Source organism: Entelurus aequoreus, linkage group LG26, assembly GCF_033978785.1.
Source record: "Entelurus aequoreus isolate RoL-2023_Sb linkage group LG26, RoL_Eaeq_v1.1, whole genome shotgun sequence".
Taxonomy (NCBI): Eukaryota; Metazoa; Chordata; class Actinopteri; order Syngnathiformes; family Syngnathidae; genus Entelurus; species Entelurus aequoreus.
The window spans coordinates 39,969,633-39,989,387 of record NC_084756.1 but is presented as its reverse complement, the minus strand read 5'-3'; the positions used below and the strand labels follow the sequence as shown (position 1 = coordinate 39,989,387).

General features: G+C 38.4%; 1 protein-coding gene and 1 long non-coding RNA gene across 2 annotated transcripts in view; both read right to left on the bottom strand.

The window, feature by feature from the left end:
• The window catches only part of LOC133643537 (uncharacterized), a 264,818-nt gene that overhangs the window by 117,603 nt on the left and 127,460 nt on the right, over window positions 1–19,755 (bottom strand). The window lies entirely within an intron of this gene.
• The window catches only part of LOC133643242 (orexin receptor type 2-like), a 65,172-nt gene that overhangs the window by 582 nt on the left and 44,835 nt on the right, over window positions 1–19,755 (bottom strand). Inside the window, exons 3-6 of the mRNA XM_062037688.1 lie at window positions 15,185–15,428; window positions 3,534–3,649; window positions 3,237–3,457; window positions 2,912–3,033 (exon numbers count right to left, since the gene is read on the bottom strand). Of these exons, the coding sequence (XP_061893672.1) occupies window positions 2,912–3,033; window positions 3,237–3,457; window positions 3,534–3,649; window positions 15,185–15,428 (703 nt within the window). The remainder of the gene's footprint in view (window positions 1–2,911; window positions 3,034–3,236; window positions 3,458–3,533; window positions 3,650–15,184; window positions 15,429–19,755) is intronic.

The following is a 19,755-nucleotide window of genomic DNA, read 5'->3' as shown; positions in this document are numbered from 1 at the left end:
AGGAGAGTTCCCTCAGGAAAATTGAAATTCCAGCAGCAGTGTACAGAATTGAGATCGAATTTAAAAAATAAAAAGTAAAAAATAAATAATGGGGGTATATGGGCAAGCAGGGCCAGAGCATAATACTACCACCACCTTGCTTGACAGTAGATATGGTGTCCCTGGGATTAAAGGCCTCACCATTTAGCTGTGGCTATGAAAGTAGCTTACCACCACCAGGTGTGAATGAATGATGGGTTCTACATGTAAAGCGACTTTGGGTACTTAGAAAAGCGCTATATAAATCGCAGGTATTATTATTATTATTTCTCCTCCAAACATATTGCTGGGTATTGTGGCCAAACAGCACACTTTTTGTTTCATCTGACCACAGAACTTTCCTCCAGAAGGTCTTATCTTTGTTCATATGATGTCAGATGAAACCAAAAATTGAGCTGATTGGTCCCAATACCCAGCAATATGTTTGGAGGAGAAAAGGGGAGGCTTTTAATCCCAGGAACACCACACCTACCGTCAAGCATGGCGGTGGTATTATTATGCTCTGGGCCTGTGTTGCTGCCAATGGAACTGGTGCTTTACAGAGTGTAAATGGGACAATGAAAAAGAAGGATTATCTCCAAGTTCTTCAGGACAACCTAAAATCATCAGCCCGGAAATTGGGTCTTGGGCGCAGTTGAGTGTTCCAACAGGAGAATGACCCCAAACACATGTCGAAGGTTGTAAAGGAATGTCCAAATCAGGCTACAATTAAGGTTTTAGAATGGCCTTCACAAAGTCCCGACTTAAACGTGTGGACAATGCTGAAGAAACAAGTCCATGTCAGGAAACAAACACATTTAGTTGAACTGCACCAATTTTGTTAAGAGAAGTGGTCAAAAATTCAACCAGGAGCTTGTGGATGGCTACCAAAAGCGCCTTATTGCAGTGAAACTTGCCAAGGGACATGTAACCAAATATTAACATTGCTGTATGTATACTTTTGACCCAGCAGATTTGGTCACATTTTCAGTAGACCCATAATAACTTCATAAAAGAACCAAACTTCATGAATGTTTTTTGTGACCAACAAGTATGTGCTCTAATCACTCTATCACAAAAAAATAAGAGTTGTAGTAATTATTGGAAACTCAAGACAGCCATGACAATATGTTCTTTACAACTTTTGACCACGACTGTATATAGTTCACATTTCTCCATTAGGTTTTAAGGCATATACACATTTTCCAGAACATTTACATACGACATTTTTATAGACATATTTTTTAAGTATTAGTATGAATTAATTTTGCATGGTTATCACATAAGAAATAGTACAAATGCATCTACGTAATAAAACAGTCATTAAAAAAATAACAGTTAACAGGTGTCTGTTTAAATTATAGAAAATATGGAACAAAAATGTTAATATAGTACAGGGGTCACCAACCTTTTTGAAACCAAGAGCTACTTCTTGGGTACTGATTAATGCGAAGGGCTACCAGTTTGATACACACTTAAATAAATTGCCGAAAATAGCCAATTTGCTCAATTTACCTTTAACTCTATGTTATTATTAATAATTAATGATATTTACACTTAATTGAACGGTTTAAAAGAGGAGAAAACCCGAAAAAAATGACAATAAAATTTTGAAACATAGTTTATCTTCAATTTCAACTCTTTAAAATTCAAAATTCAACCGAAAAAAAGAAGAGAAAAACTAGCTAATTCGAATCTTTTTGAAAAAATAAAAAAAATAATTTATGGAACATCATTAGTAATTTTTCCTGACTAAGATTAATTTTAGAATTTTGATGACATGTTTTAAATAGGTTAAAATACAATCTGCACTTTGTCTAATATATAACAAATTGGACCAAGCTATATTTCTAACAAAGACAAATCATTATTTCTTCTAGATTTTACAGAACAAAATTTTTTAAAAGAAAATCAAAAGACTTTGAAATAAGATTTAAATTTGATTCTACAGATTTTCTAGATTTGCCAGAATAATGTTTTTTAATTTTAATCATAATAAGTTTGAAGAAATATTTCACAAATATTCTTCGTCGAAAAAACAGAAGCTAAAATGAAGAATTAAATTAAAATGTATTTATTATTCTTTACAATAAAAAAAATTAATTTACTTGAACATTGATTTAAATTGTCAGTAAAGAAGAGGAAGGAATTTAAAAGGTAAAAAGGTATATGTGTTTAAAAATCCTAAAATCCTTTTTAAGGTTTTATTTTTTCTCTAAAATTGTCTTTCTGAAAGTTATAAAAGGCAAAGTAAAAAAAATTATGAATTTATTTAAACAAGTGAAGACCAAGTCTTTAAAATATTTTCTTGGATTTTCAAATTCTATTTCAGTTTTGTCTCTCTTAGAATTAAAATGTCGGGCAAAGCGAGACCAGCTTGCTAGTAAATAAATAAAATTCAAAAAATAGAGGCAGCTCACTGGTAAGTGCTGCTATTTGAGCTATTTTTAGAACAGGCCAGCGGGCTACTCATCTGGTCCTTACGGGCTACCTGGTGCCCGCGGGCACCGCGTTGGTGACCCCTGATATAGTATATACAATAATATCAAATAGTATATTTTTTATATTAGTATGCACAAGGCTGCAACATAAAACAACATACAGTAACATAATATAGTATGCCAAATGTAATAAATTAATGTATTATATTAAGTATAAACAGTAAGTTTGAATTGTTCTAGTAATGCTGCATCAAAGGCAACAACTCTACGAAAAAGCTAATGTAAAATATGTAAGCTTCTGTAGCGTAACAAATATGCAATAACAAACAAATGTGTATTCACTTCATGGATGCTTGATATGAACGTCGATGTTGGGGAATGCAGCCTTTGAAGTGCCCGTTAGAGCGCAGTAAAGAGCCGGTGTTGTTGGTGCAGCTGGTGTGCAAACTTACCACTGAGGAAATTGTAGATAATGGGATTGAGTGCACTGTTGGCGTAGATGAGCCAGTGTGAGAACGTGAACCAAGCGTACACCGTCTGTCTGTCATCGGTGTTCTTGAACGTCCCAAACACTCTGCAGGCACAATATCAGGCTGAGTAAAAGCATCAATAATAAATCACAAGGATCATATCATATTTAATTAAAATAATCTTTAATTTAGAAAAGGCGGAAGCTCTGTACTGACTATGTAATTCGCTGGTCCGATTAATCAGACTCTCTTTTGTTGCTAATGAATTATGCAAGATTTAGGAGACAAAAAAAATGAATGCTGATACCTTTTCAAAACATTGAGCACACTGATGGGCAGGTAGCACAGAGCAAAAACAAAGAGCACCACCATCAGCATGCGAGCTGTCTTGCGGCGCGCTCGGATCTGTTTGATCTCCGCACAGACCGTGCTGGTCTTGACCCGCGCGGACTCCCCCGGCCCGGGGGTGGAGACGGAGCACTGAATTGTCTTCCACTTCCTCTGCATGACTGACGTGCTGCCAGGAATCTGTCAAAAGGCGCATAAATCATACAATCAGCTGCTCCGAGTGGACTGTGGTCGTGCTGGCAGGTGGACTACTCACCTGCTGACACCACAGCTTGTGACATATTTGGATGTAGGCCAGAACCATGAGGCACAAAGGTGCAAAGTATGTGACGATGAAGAAACAGCTGTGATACACCTTTGGGTAGATATCGGCTGAAATGAGAACAAAAAAGAAGATTTCATTCTAACATCTTGCTGGGACTCTTGGACAGTGCAGTGTGGTATCGGCAGTTAGTCCAGTACTGTCGGCTAAGGCTTCACACTGCAGGTCAATTCCGATTTGTTTGCCCATATCAGAATCAGAATCAGAATCAGAAATACTTTAATAATCAAGATCAGACAAACATTACAGGGAGACCGAACAGGATCGCTGACGGGTCTGCCAACTTTCTGCCAACAAAAGATGAGAAACAGGTAAACGCTAGGGGGGTGAGAAAAACAAAAAAACAGTCGGGACTCATAGCCATAGCACACATAAGCATGTGCGTAAGAGGGAAACATCAAAGAACACAAAAGGACATTAAAGACATTAAAGGCCTACTGAAATGAAATGTTTTTATTTAAACGGGGATAGCAGATCCATTCTATGTGTCATACTTGATCATTTCGCGATATTGCCATATTTTTGCTGAAAGGATTTAGTATAGAACAACGACGATAAAGTTCGCAACTTTTGGTCTCTGATAAAAAAAAGCCTTGTCCCTACCGGAAGTAGCGTGACGACACCGTAGGAAGGGCTGCTCACATTTGCACAGTTTACACCAGCAGCGAGAGAGATTCGGACCGAGAAAGCGACGATTACCCCATTAATTTGAGCGAGGATGAAAGATTTGTGGATGAGGAACGTAAAAGTGAAGGACTAGCGTGCAGTGCAGAACGTATCTTTTTTCGCTCTGACCGTAACTTAGGTACAAGCTGGCTCATTGGATTCCACACTCTCTCCTTTTTTTATTGTGGATCACGGATTTGTATTTTAAACCACCTCGGATACTATATCCTCTTGAAAATGAGAGTCGAGAACGTGAAATGGACATTCACAGTGACTTTTATCTCCACGACAATACATCGGTGAAGCACTTTAGCTAATGAGCTAACGTGATAGCATCGTGCTTAACTGCATATAGAAACAAAACAAATAAGTCCCTGACTGGAAGGATAGACAGAAGATCAACAATACTACCAAACTCTGGACATGTAACTACACGGTTAATGCTTTCCAGCTTGGCGAAGCTTAGCAATGCTGTGGCTAACAACGCCATTGAAGCTAACTTAGCTACGGAACCTCGACAGAGCTATGCTAAAAACATTAGCTCTGTACCTACGCCAGCTCTCATCTGCTCATCACGACCCGTGCTCACCTGCGTTCCAGCGATCGACGGTACGACGAAGGACTTCACCAGATCACCAATGCAGTTGGCGGCCCGGAGACGGAGGAAGTCAAAGTGAGGTCGTTCGGCTAGCACGTCTGCTATCCTCAAAGTCCTCCTGGTTGTGTTGCTGTAGTCCGCCGCTAATACACCGATCCCACCTACAACTTTCTTCTTTGCAGTCTCCATTGTTCATTAAACAAATTGCAAAAGATTCACCAACACAGATGTCCAGAATACTGTGGAATTTTGAGATGAAAACAGAGCTTTTTGTATTGGATTCAATGGGCTCCGAATACTTCCGCTTCAACCGTTGACGTCACGCGCAAACGTCATCATATCGAAACATTTTCAGCCGGAAGTTTGCCGGGAAATTTAAAATTGCACTTTATAAGTTAACCCGGCCGTATTGGCATATATATATATATAAACTATCAGACTGCGTGGTCGGTAGTAGTGGGTTTCAGTAGGCCTTTAAAAGAGCAGAGCTGATGCAACCAGACATCTCTACATACAGCTACAAAAGTAAAAACAACCAACAATTTAAAAATAAAGAAACATATACACTGTGGTGGCCTCTGCGGTGTTCTACGCCATCGTCTGCTGGGGTGGGGGAGCATGGCCAGAGACAGGAGCCGACCCAACAAAGCAACCAAGAGAGCCGACTCCACCCTCGGCCGCCCAATAACTCTCGGCCAGTGTCCAGTCCGCATGGATGAGCGAGGATGCGTCTAAGAAGACCGAGGTATCTCCTCCAGTCTCTCCAAATGGACTGTGGTGTGGCAGAGACCCAGCAGCTGGTCTCCTTGGCCAAAAGGCTCCCAGGAGGCAGATCCAGACGTTCACAAAAAAGCACCGCGGACGTCATGAAATTGCCACCCCTTGTCACACAGTCCCAAAGGGTCCCGAACCAAAAGGCAAAAAAAACAACCAAAAAAAACACATGAAAACAAGAGGGAAACACCAGGAACACAAAAGGATGACACAAGAGCACAGAGCTCCTGCCACCAGCAGCCACTACAGCGGCGCCATCTTGGGAGAAAAAAAAAAATATATATATATATATACAATTTAGCGTGTATCTGATTTTTTTATGTCAATGTAAACAGCACAATTCCGAATTTTTCAAATCTTTGACTTTTTCAAACTTTAGGGACACATACTGTTCACAACCAGAAATCCCTTTTTTTTTGTCACGTGAACGGGTACACAAAAATATTTAACAAAAAATCCGATTTATGTATCGGACGTTACGATTATTTTCTCTCTTCGTAATAAGGATGTAACGATACGTCATAATCACGTGCGAGCTGTCTTTTGGCGAATATTGGGCCAACTTAACATGATGTTGCTGTTAAAATGTGAGTGTGACTGGGCTGCCAAGTGTCAGAAAATGACAAGAGTGAGACTCTGGTGGCATGATGCATTTGAAAAAGAAATTGGCCTTTTTTTTTAACACCGATTTGACCTTTTTTTAACGTCGATTTATACCTAAGACTTCCAACAGCTCTTCCTGCACTTTGGCCTGGTCTTAAATAACCAGAAGTTAGAAATGAAAATCATCTCCACTGTTTTATCGGCTGGCTCTTCTGTCTTATCCTCTGCGTCTGTATTCTCAATTTGTATCTTTTCTACATCTCCATCCGCACTGTCTTCAATCTCTTCTGATCTCTCTTCATCTTCTAGTGTTGCCAACTCCTTAGTAAGGAAAGTAACTATTGGCTGTCATGAAAGTTGATAGAAGTTGATCGATGCCTCATTTGCATAATGTATTACAAACTGTAGTAGAGAGGAATAACGTAGTGGGAGACATAAAAGGTAAGTAAAAAAATACAAATTAAATTATTACAATTGTAAATTACCGGTAATTTGCTTCTGTTGATTCTTAGTTTAGTTGAATTGTATTTGTTTTAATTGTCGGAGTATCAAATTTTAGTACGATTTTAGTAAGCTTGATGGATTGTCGGAGCATTACGGCTACTATGGTCAGACGTACTCTTTTTCAATTTACGAGTATTAATATGGTGTGTGTATAAGGACCGCAAAAAAGCACCTTTTAGCGGACATATTATCTGGCGTTTTGTTTAGCGATATTATGCAAAACCAACTTTGCTTACCTTCTAGTACCTGCTGATGTGTATTTGGCATCTGCATAAGTCCTGAGAATTTGCGCACGTTCGCCATTGTAGTCCATGCCAACACCGTAGTCGATAAGCTTCTTCTTTTTCTCTATCTTCTTGTTATGTGACATTTGTTGCCATTTCTAATACAAAGTAGTGTAAAGTTCTTACTTATATCTGTCAGTGAACTCGCCATGAAAGCGCTAAAACATACCGGTGTAGTGAGTGTACATTATTCACCCAAGGAACTTTAGTTATTAGAGAGTTCCGGTCGGACGTTTTTTCACGGGACACATTTCCGGCGTTGTTATTGCACTAGTGAGCCACGGATGAGGAGATGCCGCTCCGATATTGATTTAAGTAAAGTCTGAATGTCATTAAAACAGTTAGCTCCATCTTTTGACACTTCTTCCACTCCCGTCCTTGCACGCTACACCGCTACAACAAAGCGACGGGGAGAAGACGCTGTCGAAGGTGAGCCACGTAAATAAGACCGCCCACAAAACGGCGCATCCTGAAGCGACTGTCAGAAAGTGGCTTGAAGATGATCTGTAAAACATAATCTATGCAACATTTTGACCAAGGAACCACCATTACATGTTATGTAGACCACAAGGAAGTGTTTTACATTTAGAAAAAAAAATTATAATTTGACTCCTTTAATACGCCCTATAATCCGGTGTGCCATTTGTATGAAAATAGACTGGGCTAGACCCGCTCATCGGCAGTGCGCTTTATAATCCGGTGCGCCCTATGATCCGGAAAATACGGTAATAATATTTCAAGCTTTATTTAAAAGGCAATGATAAATTAGAATTCCTGAATAGGTGTTGGTTTCATAATCGGATTAGTCAACTAATCGTTAAGTAGTTGATGACTCGTCAACTATTAAAATAGTCGTTATTTGCAACCCAAGTCTGGGTTATTCCACAAATCCTTGTCTGAACCATACGCCGAATTGTACAACTTTATGTAGCACAATGTTTTTTTGACCACTCCTCTTGACAAAATTGATGCAGTTCAACTAGATTTTTTGGTTTACTGACATGGACTTGTTTCTTGAGCATTGTCCACACATTTAAGTCAGGACTTTGGGAAGGCCATTCTAAAACCTTAATTCTAGCCCAATTTAGCCATACCTTTACTACTTTTGACGTGTGTTTGGGGTCATTGTCCTGTTGGAACACCCAACTGTGCCCAAGACCCAACCTCTGGGCTGATGATTTTAGGTTGTCCTGAAGAATTTGGAGGTAATCCTCTTTTATCCATTCCTTTACCATATTTTCTTTACTATAAATTTAGCTGAACTGCACCAATTGTGTCAAGAGGAGTGGTCAAAAATAAATTCAACCAGAAGTTTGCCGAAAGCTTGTGGATGGCTACCAAAAGCGCCTTATTGCAGTGAAACTTGCCAAGGGACATGTAACCAAATAATAACATTGCTGTATGTATACTTTTGACCCAGCAGATTTAGTCACAGTTTTAGTACACCCATAATAAATTCATAAAAGAACCAAACTTCATGAATGTTTTTTGTGACCAACAAGTATGTGCTCCAATCACTCTATCACAAACAAATAAGAGTTCTACCTTCGGGTACAAATAAAATCACTTGAATTTAATTTGAGGTTGCGGATACGATTCGTGTACAATGTTAGTTTATTTAGAACTATTGTATTCTGTCCCTGCTGTTGTAGTTTTGCTCTCCTCGCCTCTTTTCCTCTTTTTCTCTTGCAGTGTGGCGTGCGACTGGCTTCGGAAGACTGGCAGCACCTGCTCCAAATTGGTTGCATACTATTTAGGCTGATTGGCCTCAGCTGGCATAGACTGTTACCTCTCATTGTGTTTACGACGCCAATGAGCTACCCAACCTTCTTGATTTCGCTTTATTCAATGTCAATCAATCAATGTTTATTTATATAGCCCTAAATCACAAGTGTCTCAAAGGGCTGCACAAGCCACAACGACATCCGCGGTACAGAGCCCACATAAGGGCAAGGAAAAACTCACAACCCTAATGGGACGTCGATTATTAGCCTTGTGCACTTGGAAACAATTAAATGGATTAAAACCCTAACTGGAATAAAAAAGCTTCTTATATATATACACGCCATTCAGATTATTCTGACTCGATCACACACGATCGAATCTAAAATTCATTCCGATCGAGACAGGTGGTTTTATCAGTCAGATTTGAGCGCATGAAAACACTTCTCCGAAAGTTAGGGTTGATCCTGTGCAAAAAACAAAAATATGATCTTGAAAATTATGTGTCAATATAACAATAAAAGAAGGGATCCAATTGTCGTCAAATAAGCTCAATGGCCTTACAATTACTCCAAGTGCTAACTGCTAGCCTCGGGAACGTACACAGAATGTCCTAACCTAAAGACGCGTGGCATCCTGTACATATCACAACATGAAGGGCACAGAACAGCTTCATTTAAAAAAAGAGAGGTAAAACAAAAGTAGCGAACATAAGGAAAAATTGATAGTCAAATAACGTAGAGAGGCAGAAAGGCAGAGAGCCATGTTTGTTTACAGCGGAAGCCACGGCTTCTTTTTTTTCTACTTCCGTTTACGGTATGTGCTGCACATGCCAAAATAAAGTATTCCGAATTAAGGTATGATGCATGTAAACGCACGTCATAATTGGCCCTTTTTTTTTCAGGGTCTATGTACACAGTGACATTCTAATCCGAATTGTGATCAGATTAAATAGAATTAGCCAATGCACACTTCCTCAGGTCCGACCAGTCTCCAGCCTGGCACGACACACCCTGTGGGTTGTCAGCTGTATTTTCCAGGTGGGAGTAGTTGTAGACTTAGACTTAGACAAAATGTATTGATCCACAAAGGAAACTGTTCCACACAGTAGCTCAGTTACAAAGGATGGAAAGGGTAAGGATGGAAAGGATAATGAAGGTATAAAGTAAACTAAAAATTTAATATAGTAGCAATATAAAATATAACATATATATGTAATATTTACATATTACATATACAGTATATAATATATACTGATATATTATATTATTATATTATATTATAGTTTTATATAATATATACAATATATTACAAATCCCACCATTGCCTTTTGTTGCCTGTTTTTTGGTCTTCACTATTAAAATAGGTACTATTTGTTGGCCTGCGTCTCTGTATCTTTTGGGATCTACACACTCACAGAAGGTTACAACAACGATACGATCCGAGTTGGAATTGATTCAGTAACTTTTTTGCAAATTCAATTTAACCAGTGTGACTGTGAAATAAATACTGGATACTGGACACTACAAGTGGAGTTTCCTATATTCTTGTTATTTGTTGGAAAATAAATTAGGTTTAAATGAATAATTGAGTACAAACAAACAAGAAAACAACAATTAATGGCCAATGCATTCACAACTTATTTGATTAAAGTGTAACCAACACTTTACGTTGAATTAACGAGAGGAAATATTTTCTGCCCTCATTTTCAACATTCAAGACGTTTTCAGTGAAAATACAGTAGACAACATTTTAACAACATTTTAACAGTGCTACTTCTACTTTTGTTTTTCAACATAAAATAATACAATTCTTGTTGATAAATGGCTGTCACTTTGCATAGTAGAGTTGTAACTTGCACTTACAGATGTATGACGAACTGTAGTTACTGACATTTGTTTTCTGAAGTGTTCCTGAGCCCATGTGGTGATATCCTTTACACGCCGATGTCGCTTTTTGATGCAGTACGGCCTGAGGGATCGAAGGTCCATAATATCATTGCCTTCGTGCAGTGATTTCTCCAGATTCTCTGAACCTTTTGATGATATTTTGACACGCCATCAGTGTGTAAATGTGTGAATGTGTGTGTGTGAATGGGTGAACGTGGAAATAGTGTCAAAGCGCTTTGAGTTCCTTAAAAAGGTAGAAAAGCGCTATACAAGTACAACCCATTTTACCATTTTTACCATATTACAGACCGTAGATGGTGAAATCACTAAATTCCTTGCAATAGCTCGTTGAGAAATGTTGTTCTTAAACTGTTCGACAATTTGCTCACGCATTTGTTCACAAAGTGGTGACCCTCGCCCCATCCTTGTTTGTTAATGACTGAGCATTTCACGGGAGCTGCTTTTATACCCAATCATGGCACCCACCTGTTCCCAATTAGCCTGTTCACCTGTGGGATGTTCCAAATAAGTGTTTGATGAGCATTCCTCAACTTGCTCAGTCTTTTTTGCCACTTGTGCCAGCTTTTTTGCAACGTGTCGCAGGCATCAAATTCCAAATTAGCTAATATTTGCAAACAATAACAAGTTCCAGTTTGACCATTAAATATTTTGTCTTTGCAGTCTCTTCAACTGAATTTAGGTTAAAAAGGATTTGCAAATCATTGTATCTTGTTTTTATTTACCATTTATTCAACCTGCCAACTTCACTGGTTTTGGGTTTTGTAAAACAAAATATTCAACAGTGAAATGCAAAAGATAAGTCTTGCGGAAAATTTGATTGTACTTTGTGGAAGAGAATAGTGTAAGATTAAATATCTCAAATAAGGGTGATATTTGCTTATTTTCTGTCTGATAAGATAATTCTTCTCACTAAGCAGATTTTATGTTAGAGTGTTTTACTTGTTTTAAGGGTTTTGGTCCTAAATGATCTCAATAAGATATTACAGCTTGTAGTTGAGATTTTATGACCTGTAAAACATGCTTGCAACTAGAATATCAACTGTTGCAAAGCTGTGTCATCAACACTCACAAGTATAAAACTACTTTTTTAAAGTAATAATTTCTTATTTCAAGCATGTAAAAAAAAACATGCAAAACAACAGATGACAGCCAAATGGACTTTGCTGTTTTATTTTTAATGAAACAATAGAATATACGTACTCATATAGGAGTACAGTTAGCTAATTTTACTTGTTTTGGAAAGTTTTGACAAGCCAAATTTTCTTGCATTTCACTGTTGAATATTTTGTTTTACAAAACCCAAAACCAGTGAAGTTGGCAGGTTGAATAAATGGTAAATAAAAACAAGATACAATGATTTGCAAATCCTTTTTAACCTAAATTCAGTTGAAGAGACTTTCCTCCACCAAATTACAGGACCTTGTTTTTCCATTAGTATTTGAAACCAGCTTCAAGTAAATGGCACCTGATTAGTATGCTGATATTGACATGGTAAATATGACTTGGTATTCAACTTAGCCTCTTAATTGTGCACCTGACATGAGGCGAAAGCTCGTCGGACGATGCTTTCATGCATTTAAATGAGATTCTTGAACATGCAGCAACGCCACACCTGAGTGGTTAGCGCGCCTGAATCCCAGTCAGGTGGTTCTGGCTGTGGATCGCGCCCTGGGCCTTTTTTGTGTGGAAATGTGTGCAGACTGACCTCTTATTTGGTTGCACTGCTACAACCTGCAACAATGCATCCATTTTTGATAATGCCTTCAAATGCTGTGTGAAAATAACAGAATTCAGGATGAAGATGCTACCAAAACACATACTTTCCTATATGAAATTGCCTTTAGTCTTCTGTAGGTGACGTCACCATGGTGATTCAGGCCCACCCGTATTTTGGAGCTGCGCTGCAAAAACTGAAATCTAAGTAAGATTAAATACCTCAAATAAGGGTTATATTTGCTTATTTTCTGTCTGATAAGATAATTCTTCTCACTAAGCCAGTGGTTCTTAACCTTGTTGGAGGTACAGAACCCCACCAGTTTCATATGCGCATTCACCGAACCCTCCTTTTTTTTCAAATTCAAGACAAAGTTATTATATGTTTTTGGAAACACTTTAGTATGGGGAACCTATTCTAAGTAACAAAGACTTAATTTAGAGTTGTTTTTGGACACTAGGGGAACCTATTCTAAGTAACAAAGACTTAATTTAAAGTTATTTTGTTAGGGTTAGGGTTCAGGTTAGGGTTAGGGTTAGAGGGTTAGGGCCAGGGTTAGAGGGTTAGGGTTATAATAGGGTCATGCTGAATAAGGCATTAATAAGTACTTAATAATGAGTAGTTAAGAGCCAATATGTTACTAATTTGCATGTTAAAAAGCAACTAATTAATGGTGAATATGTTCCCCATACTAAAGTGTTGCCATGTTTTTTTACTGGTGCACAAAATGAACCGTGCATGAACATCACCTTGTTCAAACAACAAAACCAACACAGTGCATAAAATCACAACCAATTACACACCTACAAATCAGTCTCACTTCTGCTGTTGCCATATCCGTAATACGCAGATAGGGAGAAGTTTGTATTTACACGATGAGTCGGGTGTGTCTTGACCTCCGCCGAACCCCTGAGGCCGACTCACCGAACCCCTAGGGTTCGATCGAACCCAGGTTAAGAACCACTGCACTAAGCAGATTTTATGTTAGAGTGTTTTACTTGTTTTAAGGGTTTTGGTCCTAAATGATCTCAATAAGATATTACAGCTTGTAGTTGAGATTTTATGACCTGTAAAACATGCTTGAAACTAGAATATCAACTGTTGCAAAGCTGTGTCATCAACACTCACAAGTATAAAACTACTTTTTTAAAGTAATATTTTTTATTTCAAGCATGTAAAAAAAAACATGCAAAACAACAGATGACAGCCAAATGGACTTTGCTGTTTTATTTTTAATGAAACAATAGAATATACGTACTCATATAGGAGTACAGTTAGCTAATTTTACTTGTTTTGGAAAGTTTTGACAAGCCAAATTTTCTTGTTCTATTGGCAGATAAGTTTGCTTAGTTCAAATAAAATACCCCTAATTTTTGTATTTTTTAGTCTTTTAGACTTTTAGCAGTGTAAAAGTGGGCTCTCAGAAATGTGCTGAATCTCATTAGAAAACAATCTAAAATCACTACTATGTCTATTTTGGGGGGAATGTTATGAGTAGACGTCATTTTTAGGTCAGAACCACGACATAAATGCCAATGTGGTCAGCGTTAGATGGGCATTAAAGTGAGTCTTGAAGTCATATCGCTCTTCCTTCCTTCATGTTAAGCTTTCACAATGTCAGCCATCTTCTGTATAAGTCCCTCTCTTACATGAACACACCAGGCGAGGTGGCGATCAATGCTGTATGCCGACTCCCTACAATCGGAGCACTTATGTCTACACTCAGCCGCATCTTTTTATAGTTTTCTTCAAAGTTCAAAGTGTAGATTCTATTTTTTTTCTCCGAGACTTTTCACAGTGTGAAAGACAACCTTGGGTATTCAACCACACAAAAAACATCGCAGTGTAAACTTCTCTCTCTTTGCCTGCTCTGCTTGCTCGCTCATCACATGGCCAGTGAAACCGCAGCCTTTGTAGTTACTTGGGTTGTACGGTATACCGATATTAGTATAGTACCGCACTACTAATGAATCATATTCAGTACTATACTGCCTCTAAAAAAAACGAAAATAGGTTTTGTGATGCTAAAAAATATGGATGTAATCATAATACTTTTTACTAGATACGCTCCTGTACTTGGTATCATTACAGTGGATGTTAGGTGTAGATCCACCAATGGCGTTTGTTTACATTGTGACTAGAGAGGTCCGATAACGGCTGATAAATGCTTTAAAATGTAAAATCGGAAATGATCGGTATGTGCTTTTTTATTATCGGTATCGTTTTTTAAAATTTGTATTTATTTATTTATTTATTTTTATTAAATCAACATAAAAAACACAAGATACACTTACCATTAGTGCACCAACCCAAAAAAACTTCCTCCCCCTCATTTACACTCATTCACACAAAAGGGTTGTTTCTTTCTGTTATTAATATTCTGGTTCCTACATTATATATCAATATAGATCAATACAGTCTGCAAGGGATACAGTCCGTAAGCACACATGATTGTGCGTGCTGCTGGTCCACTAATAGTACTAACCTTTAACAGTTAATTTTACTCATTTTCATTAGATACTAGTTTCTATGTAACTGTTTTTATATTGTTTTACTTTCTTTTTTATTCAAGAAAATGTTTTTAATTTATTTATCTTATTTTATTTTATTAATTTTTTAAAAAAAGGACCTTATCTTCACCATACCCGGTTGTCCAAATTAGGCATAATAATGTGTTAATTCCACGACTGTATATATCGGTATCGGTTGATATCGGTATCGGTAATTAAAGAGTTGGACAATATCGGAATATCGGACATCGGCAAAAAGCCATTATCGGACATCCCTTATTATGATCCAACATCACTCACCTTCCCAATGTTCATCGCACACGGTGAACAAGCTGGTCTTGTTGGTGAGCGACGGCAGCAGACTGCTGCTCTCCATCACGATGGCTTGAGGGATCATGATGACGCACGACACCAGCCAGATGACAACGATGCTCTTGCAAGCCCTCCTGGCGGTGCTTTTGAACATCAGCGGGTGGCAGATGGCGTACCAGCGGTCTTGCGCGATGCAGCTTAGCGTTAGGACCGACACGGAGACGGAGATGGTCTGGAAAGTGAAAGAAAGAAAACAATGGAATCAAGAGGCCGACCAAAAGAAATGGTTCAGGGAAGATGGTTAGTTTGTAAAAAAAAAATGCCTTTGTATACATAGACCAGGGGTCACAACCCAAAATGTTGAAAGAGCCATATTGGACCAAAAATACAAAAAACAAATCTGTCTGGAGCCGAAAAAAATGAAAAGACGTACTGTATATACTGTACTACTATCAAAATGACTATGTGTAGCAGGCTGAAGCAAATCTTCGTTGACAGAAATGTTGAAATGTAATATTTATTCTACACATTTTTACTACATTAGAAATCATTAGTAAATCAGAGGCTACTCAGAAGGTGCGATAACTCCTGGAAATGACTGTCTTAGCATATCCAGAGGTACAGATGTGTGTGTCCAAGTTAAAGGAAACGGCAGGCTGTCTTCTTTTAATAGATTTATTACAATCTTTGGCAAGCTAGGTAAAGTTTGCTGTGGTCTGGAACAACATGGCACACAAACCACTATCATAAATGCAGTCAATATTACATACAGATAATGTGTCATGAGACATGCAAATATCAATTAAATACAAAGAGAACATAAATGACCTCAAATATCCCTACAAATTAGACATAATGATGCAATATGTACATATTGCTAGCCTAAATATGCCTGATTATCCCTCCAACAAGTCAATAGCACACAGCATAAAACTTTTGGTGGACAAAATGAGACAAAGAATGAGTGGACGATTTTACATGTAAACAAACTGTCGTGTCACAGTCCACATTATGGTGAGTTCAAGAACCGCCAAAATTAGTAGGACAAAACTATGTTCACCAAATAATCTCATTAAACATATTAAACAGCAGGCTTTCTAACAACCGGGGAAGGTTTGTGTCATGTTTGTTCGCAAACAAAAACCATACTAAAATTAAAAAAAATATTTTTCTGCCATCTTTTTTCAATCCTTTTTTAAAAAGGGTTGAAAGCCACGGGTTGCTGACCCCCGACATAGACAGAAGGTTGATGCTGACATTCACTGTAGATAGGATTTTAAAAGCAAAAACATTCATACTGATAGTTTCTCTTTTTTTTTACCTAAAAAAAACCCAAAACATTTTTATGTGCCAGAGCAATTTGTAAGAGCAAAGCAGTCGCACATGATGACAGGCATCAGCTATACAAGTACTGGCAATTCTCTAACCACCAGCAGGGGGTATTTGTCAGTGTGTTTAGCACCTGGAGTGCTACACGGGAATCTTGCAGTTTGAAGTGGGGGATTCACAAACTCCTCATGTTCCCTTTGTAGGATAAAATGAAATTTCAACTCTGGAATACCTTAAATCAGTGGTTCGCAACTTTTTTTCCGCTGCCCCTAGGGCTGGTAAAAATGATTATGCCCTGCACACACTCACACACACACACCTACACACACACAATAGGCGATATAAATATAATAAAAAGTATCTAAACTTGGCAGAGAAGAGAGCTTTTGATATCAATCAATCAATCAAACTTTATTTATAAAGCCCATTTCATACATAAAACTGATGAGGCAATTCCGGTGGAATTGCGTGTGAATGCTCCAATGCTGAAGTTGAACTGAAATGCTGACAGAATGTAGTATGAATGTAAGAATAGTTTCAATGTTGGAATGGTTTGAATCTTGAAGAGTTTGAATTTCCAGGAAAAAACGGAATTTGGTTTGGAACTTGGGAAAGTGTTAGTTGGATGAGTGGAATGTGTTGATGTTGAAATGGTTGGGATTGGTTGAAAAATGTGCGAATTGACAATTCATTTTGAAGGGGGAAAATGTCCCTGAAAACTGGGAATTCTTAGAAATCGGGGATTTTTTCCAAGTTGTTGAAGGACAGTACACAATTTTGAACAGGCTGAATATTTTGGAGCTGCATGGTTTGAATCGGATAAAAAATGTGGGAATTGTGGAACTTTGACAAATGTCCCATTCATTTTAATGGGAATTTCATGGAAATTTGGGAATTTCGGGAAAAGCAGGAATTTTTTGAAAAATGTTAAAAGACTTGAATGTTCTGAATGAGTTGAAATCGATCGAGAAATGTTGAAGTATTTTTAATTGAGAAATGGTATTAAGGAATTCCAGGAATTTCGGGTAAACCGGGAATTTTTCCAGTTAAAAAAACAACTTCATTTTTTTGTCCTGGTAAAGAGAAATTATTTGACGGTGAAACGGTTAAAGTGGGTTGAAAAATGTGGACGGAGTAGTTGCCAGAATAAAGGGCTTTAAAAAAATGAAATTCCTGAAATTAACTTACAACAATTACAGTTTGAATTCCCAGGAATATGTTGAATGTAGAATGGTTTGAATCAGTTGAAAATTGTGGAAATGGTGGAAGTTTGAAAAAATGGCCAATTCATTTTGAATGGGAAAAATGTCCCGGAAAACCTGGAATTCTGGGAAATCCGGAAATTTTTGGAATTTGTCAAGGGAAAGCCTGGGATTCTCAAATAGGCTGAACAGTTTGAAGTTGGAACGGTTTAAATCGGATGAAAAATGTGGAAGGTAGAACGTGCCAAAATCTGGAGAAGAAGAAGAAGAAGAAGAAGAAGAAAGAAGAAAACCATCTCCCAAATTTGGAGGTCTCAAGGTTGACAAGTATGGCCTTTTGTGGTGTTTCTTTTACTACATTGAGGGCCGGATTTACTAAGATCCAAACACCATGCGGTAAACAGCGTGTGCAAACTATAAAATAGTGTGGCCGTGTCGAGTGCAATTTACTAACACAGCGTGTGTAATTGAAAAAATGGTGCAGACCGCCTTATTGAAACCTGTGGCGTTTTGCTCTGTTTTCAAACATGCAGGAGACATCTACCACTTTTTATGGGCATTTTAGAAGCAGTCGTGCAGTGCATCTACATTGAAACCCCTTTTTTATTGTTATTTTTCATGGCCGAAGGTGCGCTAATTTGTGAGAGGCTGCACTTACTCCGCTCAAGACGCAAAAAAAATGCATACTTAAAGAAAACTCAATTATATACGCTAGCCTTTAAATAGACCCCCCTTTTAGACCAGTTGATCTGCTGTCTCATTTCTGCTCTGCCCTCCTCTCCTGCGTGGAGAGGTTATTAGGTGACCGCAGATGAAGCGCTAGCTGTTCAAAGTCGGGACTCAGGGTGGACCACTCATCTGAGCATCAGTTGGGGAGGTCTCTGCGCTGCTGACTTGTCTCCACTCAAGATGATCCCTGCTGGCCCCACTATGGACTGGACTCTCACACTATTAACTAGATCCACTCGACGTCCATTGCACCGGTCGCCCGGGGGTGGGGTCCCCACATCTGCAGTCCCTTCAAGGTTTCTCACTGTATCCCATTGGGTTGAGTTTTTTCTTGCACCGATGTGGGATCTGAGCCGAGGATGTCGTTGTGGCTTGTGCAGCCCTTTGAGACACTTTTGATTCAGGGCTATATAAATAAACTTTGACTTTGACTTTGACCAAAATGGATCAATTGGATTTGTTTTAATCAGCCCTTTAAGTCTTTTAGCAGCTAAAAAGTTATACAATATTTTTATGTCTGATTGTCCGAAATGTTGACACACGTGTCGGACAAAGGATTTTCCTCTGTCCATCAGGAACACTGATCCTGCAGCCATGCGTGCAACTGACACTTGCTGAATAAAACGGTGATGAGTGTTGATAAATCTCATTGCGCGTGCTAAATATTCACATTTTACGTCTTCTCATCCCCCAAATTGTGGCGTTTTGATTAACAGCCTATATTTTGCATATTAATGAAGACAGAAACGCAAAATGGATTGCACACCTTAATCTGCACCCTTAACAGACGGAATCCACTTTGCGCGTGTTTAGTAGATCAGCTTTGCATGTGGTTTCCAGTTTGCACGTGTTTTAGTACACGCAAACCTGTAGTAAATTATGCCAAAAGTGCACTGTAGTTTGAGTTTAGTGAATGTGCTTTAACTGCCATCTTGTGTCACCTTATACGTGAAGTTATACAATCATCAATCCTTTTTCTGTCTTGCCTCTGGTGAGGGCGGTCACATATTTCTCCGCTCCCTCCTTCCCTGCTTGCTCTCTTCGTTTTTGTCTTGTCTGAACTTTTGAAGCCTCTTTCTTTGCGCTGTCCTCAAATCTAAACATCAAACAAGGATATGATCAACTGGACTCTCGACGCAATTGACAAAGTCTTTTTCGACAAGGAAAAGAGGTTCGGGGGAGCCTGGCTGCCCTGATGGAACCATTGCTGCGGGGTACGTGTGAGACTCCTGGGATGAATGGAGAATCATGTGCCTCTCAGTCCTTTCCATCGAGGACGTGGAAGACATCTACCTATTT